General features: G+C 35.6%; 2 protein-coding genes and 1 long non-coding RNA gene across 3 annotated transcripts in view; 1 reads left to right on the top strand and 2 right to left on the bottom strand.

The window, feature by feature from the left end:
- The window catches only part of LOC136026404 (guanine nucleotide-binding protein-like 3 homolog), a 31,546-nt gene extending 30,432 nt beyond the window's left edge, over positions 1 to 1,114 (top strand). Inside the window, exon 4 of the mRNA XM_065702968.1 lies at positions 979 to 1,114. Coding sequence (XP_065559040.1) covers positions 979 to 1,025 — 47 coding nt within the window. The 3' untranslated portion in view covers positions 1,026 to 1,114. The remainder of the gene's footprint in view (positions 1 to 978) is intronic.
- Positions 1 to 18,343, bottom strand: part of LOC136026412 (uncharacterized) — a 411,673-nt gene that overhangs the window by 176,540 nt on the left and 216,790 nt on the right. The gene's annotated exons all lie outside the window — the stretch shown is intronic.
- Positions 3,304 to 7,710, bottom strand: LOC136025652 (snaclec mucrocetin subunit beta-like). The gene is made up of 2 exons (XM_065701636.1): positions 7,650 to 7,710; positions 3,304 to 3,835 (listed from the first exon to the last, which is right to left on the bottom strand). The coding sequence occupies exons 1-2, from the start codon at positions 7,702 to 7,704 to the stop codon at positions 3,402 to 3,404; spliced, it is 489 nt and encodes a 162-aa protein (XP_065557708.1). The 5' UTR covers positions 7,705 to 7,710; the 3' UTR covers positions 3,304 to 3,401.

Raw genomic sequence — 18,343 nt, 5'->3', positions numbered from 1 at the left:
ATTCTATGTGCATATGCATTGGTGTGCCCATACCAAAGGGTGTATTTGACATATTATTCTGAAAATAGGCCATCATGATCTTACGAGTCCTCTAGTGGTTCTTTGCCCACATAGCCTGTTCTTACAAGTGTATTTTTTACTGGTAATTTACTGATGAGTGGCTATGAATGAGGTAATCATATAAATTATTCATCTAGTACACCTGATTAAATTTCATTCTTATTCATTTTGACATTGCTTAAGATTAGATAGAGCAGTCTTCAGTGGGACTTTGTTTTCTTTTTTTATGACAGTGATTACTATGCCGTAAGTAAATATCATGTATGGTGACCAACATTAAGACTAGAAGAAAGAAAATTGAAATACTTCTTGAAGAAGTTTTAAAAAAAACTTCTTTCTGGGATTACCTATTTGAGACTTCATTCTACGCTCCATAACGTTATCGGATGAACTCATCCTACGCTTAACTCAGTGTGCAAGTCCTTCCGATGATGGGTATCAGGTATTATAGAGGTTACAAATGATATATTTTTGTACCTTCAAGTGTAGCAGGGATAATATTCAAAATTTGTCCAGAAGAAGAATACTACACATGCTTGGTGATACAGGTGGTACAGTTTTAAAGGTACAGTTCGTAGTTCCACCTCAAACTGTATCATCATGGCACTATTTTAAAGGATCACCGTCTAAATTTAATGCCTCATTGGATTGGTTTTGCAAGGGCTAGAGCGAAGCTACAGAGATCCTTTGTGCAACTGCGAAAAACGGGGGACGATTCTAAGGTACGTGCAGAAGAGGTACACAAGAGCTACACAAAGGTATGATGGAGTTATCTAGTAGAGGTTTTCTACCTTTTCTGTGATGGCCGTACCAGGAGAGGTTTGAAAAGCTTAAGGATGACATTGTATTTATGTTTGTACAATTCAATATTTTATGATGTGCTTTATTTGGATTTTCTAATAGTTTTTTATTTTGCAGAGCGATTAAGTGATCAATTGGCAAATGATCTGGAAAGCACACTTTGAACGCTATAAGATGAAATGCAGAAGATATTTCTTAATATTTAAATGCTGTTCTTTATTTCTTCTTTAGTAATATATTTGCTCTCAGATTATTACACGGATTTGTTTCGTTTTTTCAACAGTCTTCTCCTATCTTTTGTGAGCTTTTTAACTCGTTTTCATTCTTGTTATAGCTCTCAGTAACTTGGCCTAGTTGAAATTTAGGTTAAGATGCGAATTAGAAAACAATCTTTAATTCAAGCAACGGTAAAGCAGGGTATTAGTTTGATCGACTTCTAAAATGTTTTTTAGCATTCAATGTTCAACTTTTTGTTGTCATTTTGGTATTAATTTTTCTTTTTCGGGAATTTTTTTTTTTGAATTTACAAAGTTAACGTAGAAAAATGTCAAAAATAGGTTCAATCAATTTGGGTTTTCCTTTTCATTTAACCCTATTTTATTTTTACAGTTTTCTAAGTCCGCTTATTCTTAATCCTCTTTTCTTCTCCTAATCTTATGCTACGAACATGAAGCAAACTGAAGTAGTAACCGGGGAGTGATGAACGCAACAGTAGGTCTATCTTTGGTCGTCATTTTTTAAAATATCTGAATTCTCTGTAAAAAGACCAGAATTTTCCTTTTTTGCAGTCAAGCTTTGGTTGCAGGTTTGCCACCCTGTGAGGAAAAATGTATAGATTTTAGTGATTTTTTGATTTAGTGATTTTCTTCAATGAGTCAGCGATTTATGTGCTATTTTAGTGATATTTTGTTTAGGCAATATACAAATCACTTGAAATAGTGATAAATCGCTTAGGAATGGCAACTCTGCTTAATTATTCGGTATGAATGCTAAAACTCGCCAAGATATCGAAATGAGTTTTCGCTTCTGGTTCAATTTAAAATCCAGTTTTATTCATTTAATCGCGATTCAAGATGTATGCATTAAACATATAATCAAATTAAAGCAAAGCAACATAATGGGTGCATGTACAGATATTCGTTTTTCGTGCCAGAATCTTCCCAAAATGAAGTTAGTAGATATTCTGCTAAAAGTGTTACAAAATTACAAGGATGTTCTCGAAAATAACATTTTCAAATATACCTCGGAGGCATAATTAGATAGTATACTCTAACGGTACGCGCAATTAGAAAAAAATAATAATATTTAATTAACACTATCCGACCTAGTACATGGTAGATGGCGAATTAAGTGCCTTAGAATGGATCAAAACTAAGATTGGCATGTACCTTTATAAAAATATTTTTTAAATCCTCTTATTGGAGATGCCTATCCCTCTGCACTAAAAAAAATATTATTTTCTTTCCATAAGTTTTTCGCTCCAAAGCAGTTTGTAGTTTGGCACATTTTCTCTAAGTATTTTACATGCAGGGAATGGCAGAAAATTGTTTGCGAACTTTCTTTGCTTGTTGGAATTATGCCTCCTTATGGTTACGAAACGTAAATTACAGCTAACCTGATTTGTGAGCAAATTTGAAATTCATGTGTGCAATATATTATACACGGGAAACTGGGGATAATACAGGAAATAATCGCTTTGAGTAAATAAAAAAAAACATTGCAAATCATAGAAACTAACTTCAGAAAGGTTGTGTTAATGTCCAAATATTTTATATTGAAATATTCTAGTCGTAATATAGGCATGAATGATTTACTAAAAAAAGAAATTCATTTGCATTTTAATAAGTTGCAAACGTTAAATAACAATACATATCATAATGCACCTCGTATGGTAATTGTCGGGTACAAAAGAGGCGACGCGAGTGTATTCCCCGGGAACGATACCAGGCTATATATCCCTAATGATGGGTCGTATGCTACAGTAAAACAAACCTACACTAGAAAGGATTCTTTCTTATATTAGCTTTTGAGCCAACTGCACAAGTGGTATTTTCAGAATACTCCACTAAACTATTCTCCCTTTCAAAATGCGCCAAAAAAGGTTTTAACTCTCCCCATAATTCTGAACTTCAGTAGGAACTGGTAGATGACCTATCATTAAATTTGGGAAGTCCTTTGAATCTGAAGAATCTTAGAAATTTTTATTTCTAACATCTAAAGATAAAAATTAGTATCTAACAACTGACTTACCCTTTTAAGAAACTCAAAGAAGCTGGGTATCAATAAAAGTTATCGGAGTTACATATCAAAGTTGGTTCACTAAGAATTTTTAACGTAGCTACTTAGAAGGTACTAGGACTTCTATAGCTCTCTAAACTGTTATGTGAGCTAAGAGTTGCCAAAATATAGATAGGAATAGGCCTAATTTATAACAATGAAGACTTCTTTATAACATTATCTCCCGTTTTATTTTCATAGTCACATTTTAACAGCTAGTATGCAAAACAACTATTTTTCTATTTATGAGAAAGAATGTGGTTTCAGTTTGCATTGACTGCAGGCACCTTACAGACAACGTATTTTTCGTCACTCAAAGTAGATGATAGATACCAGTAACCTGTCTCAACATCTAAATAGTGACGATAATAACGTTCGTTTTCATACCAGCTCCAAGTATTATAGTCAACAAGTGTACCATCTGCCCAGTGTGTATCTTTGAATAAGACTCCAAGCCATGCATCACCTGGAATGAACTCATTCAAAAATTGATGCTCTTCAGCCGAGTGAATGGAAACAATGTCTGTACCATCTTGTCTACATCTTGAAATTGCCCTTGCCCAATAAACCGGCTCTTTGATGGCGTAGCAGTAGCATCCGTCCTGAAAACAGGCTTGGGTGTATCCGTCTGGACAGGTGGCTTTCTGCTTTTTGTCTGCTAAGGAGCTGTCTGCTCTTGCATTAGCAATTGCCGCCTCTGTGAAATTAAAATAGTTTAATTGGTGCATAATTAGCCTAGCTTCTAAGAAATATGATTTACATCCAGAATAGCCTATTTTTGAGTTCCCTCTGAATATTGTATGAGGCAATGCTAAATTGGCGTTTTGGTTATGTGGGTTTAGTAGGAAATTTTTCCTGGACTTAGATCGTGAATAAAAGCTTTGAAGAACCATGGAAAAAAAGTAAAAATATTTTACGACTCCTGGACCACCTTACGTCTATACATGCTTGAAAAAAAGGTTTTCTATGATTTTCTTTGTTTGTTGTATCACATTCGGAGCAGTGTCACAATCTCATTAGTGTTGCCATGTTGAACCGCAAAATTAATAAACAAAAATTAAAATTTTAAGCTTAATATTAAGCTTAATAATGTTTTTTGTCTGAAAAAAAATTCGTGTTTACCTTCCAGAACATAGCTTTCCACTCAAAAATAGAAATATGGTTAAAAAAAAGCTTGGTGGAACAACTCCAGATAGAATTCTTTGATACAGGCTATAAACTTTGCTTCAGTGAAATTGCTCTCTCTCTCTCTCTCTCTCTCTCTCTCTCTCTCTCTCTCTCTCTCTCTCTCTCTCTCTCTCTCTTTCTCTCCATATTTGTCTCTCTCTCGAAAGACAAATATGGTTAGAAGACAAGCGACACCAAGATTCTGAGCGAGCCAAAATGAAAATGAAGAGCAGACACACGCGGTTAGAAAAAAGTAAACAAAAAGTTTGAAGCTTAGTAGAAATCGTTGTCATAAATCGGACTTTCTGTAATAACCAAATATCTTTGAATAGACTTAGTATGAAAAGACATTAAATTGCGTAAAAAGCAAAAAACTGGTAATTGCGAAAATATTTGTATATAATTTAACAAGAGATTACAACAATTCAAAAACCTTATAAAAGAAAACCAAAAGTTTGAAATATTTTTGAAAACACTTCAGTATGAAAAGACATTACATTCCTGAAAGAGCAAAAAACTGGTAATTGCAAAAATAATGTTTAGCTTTAAAATGACTGATGAACTTACAATGGCAAAAGCCGATGAAGATGCTCAAAGAGTCTATGCCAAAAAACTTGCTGCTGATAGAGAAAGTCAGAAAAGAAAGCGTGCCGAGGAATCAAAAGAACAGCAAGGAAACAGGCTTGAGGCTAAAGAACGCAAAACCGCGCAGTTAGATGAAGATCCACCTGGACAGCGAGAGTCAAAACATATCAAACTGAAAATGATAGCGATGATGATTGGGTTTGGGATTTTGACTTGGATAAGGTCATCAATGCCTACCAGATTTTAGTTAAAAAAACAAAGGTTCGGCGATATGTATTTCATAGTGAAGCTGAAAAATAAAGAAGAAAAAGAATACTGAAAAAAGAAAAAATGTAAAAAACTAAAAAATACTAAAAAGAAAAAACACTCAAAGAGAAATTACAGACCGGGACACAAATGACGACCGGGACAGAGGGAATATAAATAACGACCGGGACACTCAAAGAGAAATTACAGACTGGGATACCGGGACACAGTGAATATAAATGACGACCAGGACACAGGTATTTAAGAATATCGTTCAAAGACAAATTTTTAATTGTAAGAAGACCGTTGAAAGAGAAATTTCTAATTGTAAAATGACTGAAGAACCTACAATGGCAACACCCGAGGAAGCTGCTCAAAACGAATGTATTCATGCCGAAGTAGCTGAGTTGGTAAAGCGTTATGTTTCAGGTTCTAGGTCCGAGAGGCTCCAGGTTTGAACCTTGGCTTTAGCATTAATACAAAAGAAGAAAAAAACTAAAAAAGGTAAAAACTACAAAAAACTAAAAAAGAAAATATATATATATTTATATATATATCTATATATATAAAAATAAGTTGTCTGTCTGTGGATCTGTCAGGTGACGTCATGTTTCTGTGTCGACTGACGTCATGTTTTCGACTGACGAAATTACAGACCGGGACATCGGGACACAAATGACGACCGGGACACCGGCACATAGGGAATATAAATGACGACCGGGACACAAGGAATGTTCGATTAGCAATCACCATCAACAAAGCACCGGGACACAAATGACGACCGGGACACAGGGAGTATAAATGACGACCAGGACATAAGTAAAAAAAAAAATTAAAAACTAAAAAAAGGTAAAAACTACAAAAAAACTAAAAAGAAAAAAAAACTAAAAACTAACAAAAAACTAAAAAAACTAAAAAGCTAAAAAAAACTAAAAAAGAAAATAAAGTGAAAAAGGAAAAAAAATGAAAAATAAAGGAGAAAAACAAAACTAAAAAAAGAAAAAAAAACTAAAAAAAGGTAAAAAACTAAAACCTAAAAAAAAAACAATTCAAAAACGAATGTACATACAGACCGGGACACAAATGACGACCGGGACACAGGGACACAACTACAACAGGGACGCCGGGGGGCTCAGGGGGATATAAAAATGACGATGGCGACACAGAGAATCGTCGATTAGCAATCACCATCAACAAAGCTCAAGGGCAATCATTAGAATCATGAGGTATAGATCTGAATACGGATTGTTTTCCCATGGACCATTATATGTTGCATGTTCAAGAGTCATTAAACCTGACATTCTATTTATATGCACAGACAATGGGACAGCAAAGAATGTTGTATATTCGCAAGTTTTACGTAGTTAAAAACATATATATATATATATATATATATATATATATATATATATATATATATATATATATATATATATATATATATTTCACAGGTGGGACATAGGGACACAACTACAATGGCGCGTAACTAATATGACGCGTAACGACTTACGCGCGTGGGGGGGCTTGGGGGGGCGCGAAGCACCCCCACCAACTAGGTGTTGGGGTGGCGCGAAGCGCCACCCCAACAGCTAGTATATATATATATATATCATGAAAAGAGAAATCACCAATGCAACAGCACAAACACAAAAAAAAAGAAAAAAAAAAGAGAGACAGAAGGAGAAAAGGAAGACTGTTTTCCTAAATTATTGATTAATATAGACCAGCACTTGAATGAGACCTTAACCCTACTCATCCATACAATCACATAGGTCAAACAGCATAGCCATACACAATCAACCATAAAGAATAATCCATGGACAGGCAGTCATGTCGTCAATAAGTATAAGTCGTCATTTACCAAACAATAGAAAAAATAATATAGACAAATAATTCAGAGGCAACACCCAACACAAGGGCTCATCAGGAGAATACACTGGCCTATATAGGGTTTCGCCACTTTAAATTCTCTACCCAGCACAATGTTGTGGCTACCACAGAATATCCATGGCATCCCCGTGTCAGGTATCACCCCCAAAATACATGCCTATGAGAAAAAAAAAAACAGCATATATATGCTGGTATATATACATATATATATATATATATATATATATATATAGTCCACTTACAAACTGGACACTGTTCCAAGTACATTGTTCTACTGACAATTGTGGAACATCATCATGTTCTGGATGGTGTATTTGACAACTTGACTACTTTGCCGGTTCGGCGGTTTTGTATTCCGGTTTTAAAAATTTCGCTCTTCCACAATTTGCAATTTAAAAAAAAAATTGGTTTTATAAACATCCTTGTTCTACGGATATCTTATCTCAAAAATGAATCTTAATAACTGAGTCTCAAAGCTGAATCTTGTTTCAAGAATCTGATCTGTCTGTGGAATAAGCCTTAAAGAGGAACAGAAATTGTCCTTTTGCTTTTATTTTTGTTTAGTCCTGTTAATCATTTCGAAACTCTATTTGGCACATTGAATTTGCTATTTTTATTTTTACCTGATAAGGCAGCGATTGCGATTGAGATGATTAGACACAAAGACTTTACTGACATGATTAGGAACTGAAAGATAATAATTAGTTTCCCATCTTTTATTCTTTATTCTTTATCTTAAGTAAACAGGGGTTTTGTAGCGTCAAAATTTTTATGTGAAAAAAATATGTGTAAATACGGAAAATCATAGCCTAGTTATTCAAAGATATTTGGGAATTTGTTTTTAAGAGGAAGCGGGTACAATATTTCGTGAGAGATTAAAGCTTCTAGAGAAAACTTCTTCTTTTTTTTTGTGTCCCTGAATTTAACTTTTCTTGCTTTTTGACTTGTTGTATCTAGAAGGGTTGTTTGAAGAAACTTCGACCGTGGTAATCAGTATTTCAAAGAAGGTCTGTTTTAATAATTCTTAATCGTTACTTTGTGAAGTTTTGATATTTTATGTACTAAGAAATAGGATAAATTAACTCATTAAGTTGTCTAAGCTGAAATACTTAGAGATATGGAAAACTGAGCTTTTGGAACCGGGCGAAGGGGAGCTCAAAGATTCATTTCTAATCGTTTTTCTGCTTGGCACCTGATTTTACTATCTTTAAGTACCCCAAGGTTTCTTTATATGCAGAAGAAGGTCAAGCGAGGGAGAAAGAATGATTGGAGGGGGAAGGTGCTGGAGGGAATATTAACATACTTGCATAATAATGATAGATGGTAATAAGCTTACCTAAGCTATGGATGTCAGTTGATTGATTTTTCTAACGATAGTTTCGACAGGACCTGTGCCTGTCATCATAGCTTAGGTAAGCTTATTACCATCTATCATTGTTATGCATAAAAGTCAGGTTGGTCTCAGAGAATATATAACATACTTGCAGTTGAATCTTATACAGTATCTATTTACTTTGTTCCAAAGCCCAGCAATTATTGCTTTTCCTTTACACGCAGTAGGTTTACGGTGTAAGGAATTGTCGGGTAGGTTAGAGAAAATCCAAAAAGATTCCCAAGAGTTATCTTTAATGAGGGTTAAATCTGTTATATCTCCCTTGTTCGTAGAACTAAAATTCCTTTTTAGGAACGAGAAAAAAAATCCTTATATTCCGCCAATTTGTGGTTTCTATAGTCCCTGCACAAATTCACTCCCTCGGTCTCCCTTGTTCTGCTTTAACAGAAATTTCTAATTTTACTCCTTTAAAATTTTCCGTAGAAAGATATGCTCTAATACTGCCTTACAGAGAGTCACGTCTGTCCAATGAATTCTTTATTTGTAGTATTCCGTCGTCATTTTGTGTGGAGTGGTATGGTTGCAGAAATTTGGTATGGGCTCATTCGATTTTGAAACTGGGTGTCTGAAAACTGCTAGGGGACTAGGAAATCAGACAAAAAACCTTTTGTCCATAATCAGTTTGGTACTCGCAGCCTATGTTCTTGGACCAAAAGGAACATAATTTACTCAAGAAAAATATTTCTTGGAGGCAAGGGCCTCCCAAATATGGGGTCCAATAAAGGGCCAGTTTTTTCATTGAGGAGTCACTCCTGCTACTCAGAATCTTTCTAGGCGTTTACCCCCTGGAAACACATGCTCGTTGAAAGGAAAATATTCTCAAAAATTTACTCCACACTGAAAATTTCCCCAGATAATCCCCCCTGCAGAAAAACTCCCCCGTGAAAATTTTCGTGTGCATTTTATCCATAATCAGTTTGGTACTCGCAGCCTATGTTCTTGGACCAAAAGGAACATAATTTACTCAAGAAAAATGTTTCTTGGAGGCAAGGGCCTCCCAAATATGGGGTCCAATAAGGGGCCAGTTTTTTCATTGAGGAGTCACTCCTGCTACTCAGAATCTTTCTAGGCGTTTACCCCCTGGAAACACATGCTCGTTGAAAGGAAAATATTCCCAAAAATTTACTCCACACTGAAAATTTCCCCAGATAATCCCCCCTGCAGAAAAACTCCCCCGTGAAAATTTTCGTGTGCATTTTGTCCATAATCAGTTTGGTACTCGCAGCCTATGTTCTTGGACCAAAAGGAACATAATTTACTCAAGAAAAATGTTTCTTGGAGGCAAGGGCCTCCCAAATATGGGGTCCAATAAGGGGCCAGTTTTTTCATTGAGGAGTCACTCCTGCTACTCAGAATCTTTCTAGGCGTTTACCCCCTGGAAACACATGCTCGTTGAAAGGAAAATATTCCCAAAAATTTACTCCACACTGAAAATTTCCCCAGATAATCCCCCCTGCAGAAAAACTCCCCCGTGAAAATTTTCGTGTGCATTTTGTCCATAATCAGTTTGGTACTCGCAGCCTATGTTCTTGGACCAAAAGAAACATAATTTACTCAAGAAAAATGTCTCTTGGAGGCAAGGGCCTCCCAAATATGGGGTCCAATAAGGGGCCAGTTTTTTTATTGAGGAGTCACTCCTGCTACTCAGAATCTTTCTAGGCTTTTACCCCCTGGAAACACATGCTCGTTGAAAGGAAAATATTCCCAAAAATTTAATCCACACTGAAAATTTCCCCAGATAATCCCCCCTGCAGAAAAATTCCCCCGTGAAAATTTTCGTGTGTTGCCTAATAACATATACTATCTGTAAGCAATGGACAAATTAAAAAACTTAAAAAGGCACTTAAACTTCTGTTTTGTAGTTCGGGAGGGAGGGATATACCTCAAAGGGTGCATTTTAATGCAAAAATATCCTAGCTCTCGTTGAGCCATAAGATAAATACAGAATTAATTCTAAAGAGAGACGAGGGGAGAGTGGAGCTATAAATTGATGTATAATCTCCAAGGCCATAAACAGGACTTTTGTTGGGGGTGGAGGTACAAAAAAAAACTTAAAAAACGCGTCAAAAAAGTTCTGGGAAAATTTCTAGTCTACGCTGTTATTGAGAAATTAAAGATTAACATTAAACCGCAAAATGAACAGAATTTATTCAGTATAAAAGTGGGACTGTCCCTTTCTCATTCACATCTCCATCTCATGGTTGCAAACGTCGCTGTTATGAGCAGAATTTATTCAGTATAAGAGTAAGACTGTCCCTTTCTCATTTACATCTCCATCCCATGGTTGCAAACTTTGGAGGGGGCTCATTTGGTCAAAAATTGAGAGTTCAAGTCCTTCTTTATAAGTCGAAAGTGATTGGAGACCGACCAGCCGCAGGGGGAGGGAGTGTTTTGAGAAGGAAGATTTCCTGCTGGGAGTATTTTCTGCGGGGTGTGTTTTCCGGGGGGGAGTATTTTCTTGGGGGGGGGGTAAATGCCAACCACCCTTAGAATATGTTTGATGGCGTATTTGTTTCAATTCCCATGCTTTGCTAGGTCCTTTTGTCGATTTTGAGATTCCCATTCCCATTTTCGTCAAATATTGTTCGAATAAAGATGAATACGTGATCCCAAATGAAATCTAATTGAACAAATATTTGAAATGTTTTATTAATTTATTTGTGCGATGGGGTTTGAAGTGGATAACTATAGCACTTAAGTATCAAAATGTAACTATCATGTCATAAATCTATATCTATATATATATTTAAAAATGAGTTGTCTGTGTGTGTGTGTGTCGAGTGACGTCATGTTTGTGTGTCGACTGACGTCATGTTTGTCGACTGACGTCATTATAAGGATTGAGCTGTATGCGTCATGAAGTTGTTTGTCGATGACGTCATGTTTTTCGACTGATGAAATTACATACCGGGACACCGGGACACAAGGAATATAAATGACGACCGGGAACCTCAAAGAGAAATTACAGACTGGGAAACCCGGACACAAATCAAGGCCGGGGCACAGGGAATATAAATGACGACCGGGACACAGGGACACAACTACAACGGGGACGCGGGGGGCACAGGCGGGATATATAAATGACGACCGGGACACAGGGATTGTTCGAATAGAAATTACAGACTGGGACACCGGGACACAAATGACGACCAGGACACCGGGACACAGGGAATATAAATGACGACCGGGACACTCAAAATTAAAGCTTCTAGAGAAAACTTCTTCTTTTTATTTTTTTTGTGTCCCTGAATTTAACTTTTCTTGCTTTTTGACCTGTTGTATCTAGAAGGGTTGTTTGAAGAAACTTCGACCGTGGTAATGATTATTTCAAAGAAGGCCTGTTTTAACAATTCTCAATCTTTACTTTGTGAAGTTTGATTTTTTTTTGTACTAAGAATAAATTAACATAAAAAAATAGTAATAAAAGATAAAAGATAAAAAAATATAAATAAGTTAAATAAATTAACTTAACTTAAAAAAGATAAATTAACTCATCAAGTTGTCTAAGCTGAAATACTTAGAGATAGGGAAAATTGAGCTTTTGGAACCGGGCGAAGGGGAGCTCAAAGATTCATTTCTAATCTTTTTTTGTGCTTGGCACCTGATTTTACTATCTTTAAGTACCCCAAGGTTTCTTTATATGCAGAAGATGGCCAAGCGAGGGAGAAAGAATGGTAGGAGGGGGAAGGGGCTGGAGGGAATATTAACATACTTGCAGTTGAATCTTATACAGTATCTATTTACTTTGTTCCAAAGCCCAGCAATTATTGCTTTTCCTTTACACGCAGTAGGTTTACGGTGTAAGGAATTGTCGGGTAGGTTAGAGAAAATCCAAAAAGATTCCCAAGAGTTATCTTTAATGAGGGTTAAATCTGTTATGTCTCCCTTGCTCATAGAGCTAAAATTCCTTTTTAGGAACGAAAAAAAGAATATCCTTATATTCCGCCAATGTGTGGTTTCTATAGTCCCTGCACAAATTCACTCCTTCGTCTCCCTTGTTCTGCTTTAACAGAAATTTCCAATTTTACTCCTTTAAAATTTTCCATAGAAAGATATGCTCTAATACTGCCTTACAGAGAGTCACGTCCGTTCAATGCATCCTTTATTTGTAGTATTCCGTCGTCATTTTGTGTGGAGTGGTGTGGTTTCACAAATTTGGCATGGGCTCATTCGATTTTGAAACTGGGTGTCTGAAAACTCTGCTAGGGGACTAGGAAATCGGATAAAAAACCTTCTGTCCATAATCAGTTTGGTACTCGCAGCCTATGTTCTTGGGCCAAAAGGAGCATAATTTACCCAAGAAAAATGTTTCTTGGAGGCAAGGGCCTCCCAAAAATGGGGTCCTATAAGGGGCCAGTTTTTTCATTGAGGAGTCACTCCTGCTACTCAGAATGGTTCTAGGCGTTTACCCTCCTGGAAACACATGCTCATTGAAAGGAAAATATTCCCAAAAATTTACTCCCAACTGAAAATTTCCCCAGATAATCCCCCCTGTAGAAAAACTACCCCGTGAAAATTTTCGTATGCTTTCTAATAACATATACTATCTGTAAGCAATGGACAAATTAAAGAACTTAAAAAGGCACTTAAACTTCTACAATAGGTTTCTCTAATTGTTTTGTAGTTTGGGAGGGAGGGAGATACCTCAAAGGGTGCATTTTAATGCCAAAATATCCTAGCTCTCAATGAGCCATAAGATAAATAGAGAATTATTTCTAAAGGAGAGACGAAGGGAGGGTGGAGCTATAAATTGATGTATAACCTCCAAGGCCATGAACAGGACTTTTTTTAGGGGGTGGAGGCACAAAAAAAAACTTAAAAAAACGCGTCATAAACGTTCTGGGAAAATTTCTAGTCTACGCTGTTATTATGAAATTAAAGATTAACATTAAACCGCAGAATGAGCAGAATTTATTCAGTATAAGAGTGGGACTGTCCCTTTCTCATTCATAACTTTATCTCATGGTTGCAAACTTTGGAGGGGGCTCATTTGGTCAAAAATTGAGAGTTCAAGTTCTTTTTTAGAAGTCGAAAATTTTTGGAGACCAACCAGCCGCAGGAGGAGGGAGTGTTTTGAGAAGGAAGATTTCCTGCTGGGAGTATTTTCTGCGGGGCATGTTTTCCGCGGGGGAGTATTTTCTTGGGGAAGGGGTAAATGCCAGCTACCCTTAGAATATTTGTGATGGCGCACTTGTTTCAATTCTCATGCTTTGTTAGGTTCTTTTGTCGATTTTGAGATTCCCATTCCCATTTTCGTCAAAATTATTGTTCGAATAAGGATGAAAACGTGATCCCAAGTGAAATCTAATTGAAAAAATATTTGAAATGTTTTATTAATTTATTTGTGCGATGGGGTTTGAAGTACATAACTATAGCACTTAACTATCAAAATGTAACTATCATGTCATAAATACTTAGTAAAATTTGGGCTTTAGTAAAAATCCAACTACTTTGATTTTGTTCTTTAGCAATACCCCGAATACAAATACTTGAAGTAAGCTACTTTGCGAAACTCGTAACGAATGTCAGCTCTGGATAGCACTGTGTTTTAAATGGTGAAATCTGTAGATTTGTAACACCATATTCTTGTTTTATTTCCTTAATCTTATTTTGACAGTCCACAAACATAAGTCATTATCGCATTAGGAATTGCCACGTCTGTGAGGTTTTGAAGCAACTTTTCAATCAAGATGAATTTATGAAATAATACGTAGATATTAGCATTAGCTTTGAGGTGAGCCCATAAAAAGCTCTCTGTGGTGTTCCAGTGCCCCACTAGTAGTGGAGGAAAAAAATTTGCTGCTTAGAGGGGGAGGGGGCTCGTTGCTATCATTCAAAGCAGCGCTATCAATGATAGTAACCATTGATACATATCGTTGATTCTAAAGACTATATTACCTTTTGGAAAATGAAGTCGATTTGTCTACTTTTTTTTAAATGTTTACTGTTAAAGCACTTGATTGTCTAGTATATTTTTTTTCATTTCCGGAAAACAAATCTCTTTGCAAAATGACTAATGCCTTAACATAATAGAAAACGTTTTGGCTGCTGAATGCCAGTTTTTTTTGTCAAAGCCATATTAAATGATCATATCAGTGTCGAAGAACATTAATTTCGACCTTTGTACTCCTATATCGAACATTAAAATATTCTATTTCCTTTCCTCTAATGCAGTCAATCTAGGTTTACGTTACTTTTTTTCCATTTTATCGAACCACTGCTCAGTTTGTCGTCTTAGCCTTCTAGGAGGAGAAATTCGATTTTTCGAGTTTGTGAAATATTATATGTCGTCTTCTATTTCAACAGTAGTTAATAAAAGTAAGATAGGCTTAAATTTTACCTCAAATAAGCCCCTTCATGATTATCTACGACCTTTGATTCTGTACAATCACCTCTGGAAAAACAAAAAATTAGAAGAGACCAAAAACCAAATCCCCATTCTAAAGCGTGATTTTCCTTGATATTCAACAATGGGGAATTTTAAACAACAAGTTAAGGGTCTTAAAACATAACAAATCTGGCTTTCTTTGGATTTGCATTTTGCATTTTGACCCTCTTTGGGTAAAAGCTGGGTTTTGTAGGCCGTAATGTTAGATTGCTGTTCCGTGATCATTCTGATGTTTATCGCTCTTTTACTTTAAAGGGACAGCAGAAATTATATGTTCTGCGCAAATGAGCCCTGTCTCGATATTATACGACTACTGGTTCGGCACGATCATCCTGAAAAAAAAACAAACATGCGCATTAGTGCTGCTCATGCAAAGATTTTTACTCGTTGTACAAGGTGATATCTTTAAATCTCAAGTATAGACTTTTCAGAAATGGTGATTTCAATGGTGTATTCTTTCAAATTTGACGTTATTTTTTTAAGGGTATCAGGCTCTTTTTTTGGATTTCTCCAAAATTCCTTTCATAACTGCCAATTGTCCTTGAGTTTAATATAAATTTCCAAAAGTATTTTGATTAGAAAACATTTTTCACAGGGCATTTCTTAAAAAAAAAACTTGCTTTAAAAATTTGCCCACTTTGTGTAGTGGTTTGTTGTTTACTGCGTTGCAGCTTCTGCTGCAACCATGATAAATGCAAGAAATGTGTAAAATCAATAAGATTGGCACAACTAGCCCAGGATGTAGAACCTCAGACTCTGTTTCAAGTTTCAGGGTTTTAGACCCGAGCATATTGTTAGCCTTTTTCTCTTCGGTAAAAAGTGCATATAGTTGAATATATTTCTTCTCTTTTTATAACAATTGCATTTTCGGTATGAGAATCAATCTTAGTCTAGAATAGGCGCTGAGATCTATAAGGAATTCGTCTAAAGAAAAGGGTTTCTATTTACAAATTGTCATTTGCAAAGTTAACTATTTTTACGTATAATCTGCTATGTTCTGTTGAATGGATAGATATAACTTAATCACTGTATTAAACTTGGAAGTAAAAAGAAAAAACGATATAAATGATAAGTGAAAATTTTGGTTGGATATGTTTGGGGAAATGGAACATTTTGGAACATATTGAATTAAAATGGAATAGTTGTTGGCATCAAGTCATGGCTAATCAAACAGTTCGTGGTAACGAACTGTAGTAAGGAGCGACCCGGCTCAATAGTAACCGAAACTCTAAAAAACGAAAGTTTGATACCAATATTTACTTCAAAAGAATCGCATTTTAATGTTGATTTTAAACATATAGGTTTCATCAAGTTTAGTCAAAAAGTTACAAAAGTTCCAAGCCTGAGAAAATTTGCGATATTTTAGAAAATAGGGAGAAACACCCCCTAAAAGAAATACGATCTCAACGAAAATCACATAATCAGATTCACCGTATCAGAGAACCCTATTGTAGAAGTTTCAAGCTCCTATCTACAAAAATGTGGAATTTTGCAATTTTTGCCAGAAGACAGATCACGGATGCGTGTTTTTTTTTTTTTTTTTTTGTGTGTTTTTTTTTGTTGGTAGAAAAGGCCAAGACAGATAGTCCAATTGAGTGAGAAGAAAACCTTGCATTAATCCCCCCCCCCTTATTAGGACTGTATAAAAAGGAGGTTAGTTCATTTGTTAATAGATATGTCTATCTATTATACGTCCATATATCATTGCTAGGGCAGTAGAACCAAGGTTGATAGTCATAGAGGTAATATAGTGATAGAACCCTTAGTTTTCCAAGTGTTTGATTAATTTGGCTTGGGTAAACGGCGTGAGAGGGGTGCTAGTTGCCCCCTAATTACTTTTGACTATTTAAAAGGACACTAGCCCTTATGATTTCCAATTGAACGAGCCCTTTTCGAAGTTTTTACGACAACTCATTCGATACGGAGTGCCCTGGTCTAAGACAAAAAAAAAAATAAAAATAAAAATAAATGTGCCAACATCGTTCTTTATTCAGGCAGTACTAGTGTGCTGTCTATGATAATATTGAAAATCTCGATCTTTTATTTAATTTAGAAACCTCACAATAAAACATAAATCATTATATTATATACGATAGAATAATTAAATATATACGATAGAATAATAAAGATAGAATAATTACTATCAAAATAAATAAGTCAGGCTAAATTTTTATGGGTCAAAGAATGCACCGGTTGTGAAGAAAATTCCTGTTAAATTGCTATATATGTTTAATCACCCAACAGAGGAAAAATCAAATAATTTAATTGTAAATTATCGGTGGTAGCAATTCTATGCGCATATATATTGGTGTGCCCATACCAAAGGGTGTATTTGACACATTATTCGAGTCCTCTAGTGGTGGTCCTAGTCTCTAGTGTCCTCTAGTCCATAGGGCCTGTTTTTACAAATGTATTTTCGACTAGTAATTTATTGATGAGTAGCTATGAATGAGGCAAGAATGTAAATTATTCATCTAGTGCATCTGATTAAGTTTTCTTCTTAATCATTTTGACATAACTTAGGATTAGATAGAGTAGTCTTCTGTGGGACTGCTGGGATACCTTTGTTTTCTTTTTTTCAATGACAGGGATTGCTGTGCCGTAAGTAAATATCATGTATGGTGACTATTATTAAGACTAGAAGACAGAAAGTAGAAATACTTCTTGAATGATTTTTAAAAAACGCCTTTCTGGGATTATCTATTTGGGACTTCATTCTACGCCCCATAACGTTGTCGGATAAACTCATTCTACGCTTAACTCAGTGTGCAAGTTCTTCCAATGATGCTTATCAAGCATGATAGAGGCTACAAATGGTATATGTTTGTGCTCTCGACTGTAGTCGGGATAATATTCGAAATTTGTTCCGAAGGAGAATACTACACATAATTGGCGACACAGGTGGTACAGTTTTAAAGCTACAGGTCGTAATTACACCTCAAACTGTACCATCATGGTATTATTCTAAAGGGTCACCGTCTAAATTTAACACCTTTCTGGATTGATTTTGCAAAGGCTAGAGTGAAGCAACAGAGATCCCTTGTGCAGCAACAAAAACGGGGGACGATTCTAAGGTACGTGCCTGACACAAGAGGTACACAGAGGTATGATGGAGTTATCTAGTAGAGGTTTTCTACCTTTTCTGGGATGGCCGTACCAGGAGAGGCTCGAAAAGCTTAAGGATGACATTGTATTTATGTTTGTACAATTCAATATTTAAGATGTGCTTTATTTGGATTTTCTAATAGTTTTTTATTTTGCAGAGCGATTAAGTGATCAATTGGCAAATTATCTGGAAAGCACACTTTGAACGCTATAAGATGAAATGCAGAAGATATTTCTTAATATTTCAAATGCTTTTCTTTGTTTCTTCTTTAGTAATATATTCGCTCTCAGATTATTATCCTGATTTGTTTCGCTTTTTCAACAGTCTTCTCCTATCATTTGTGAGCTTTTTAACTCGTTTTCATTCTTATTATTGCTTTCAGTAACTTGAGCCTAGCTGAAATTTAGGTTAAGATGCGTATTAGAAAACA

This window comes from Artemia franciscana, chromosome 4 (genome assembly GCF_032884065.1).
Source record: "Artemia franciscana chromosome 4, ASM3288406v1, whole genome shotgun sequence".
In the NCBI taxonomy this organism is placed as follows: Eukaryota; Metazoa; Arthropoda; class Branchiopoda; order Anostraca; family Artemiidae; genus Artemia; species Artemia franciscana.
The sequence above is the reverse complement of the archived record's forward strand: the minus strand, read 5'-3'. Positions and strand labels throughout refer to the sequence as shown.

Coding starts and splice junctions, on each gene's coding strand:
- LOC136025652 (XM_065701636.1), bottom strand. CDS start 7,704: ATGTCAGTAAAGTCTTTGTGTCTAATCATCTCAATCGCAATCGCTGCC. Junction 3,836..7,649: donor CGCAATCGCTGCCTTATCAG/GTAAAAATAAAA, acceptor TTAATTTCACAG/AGGCGGCAATTGCTAATGCA.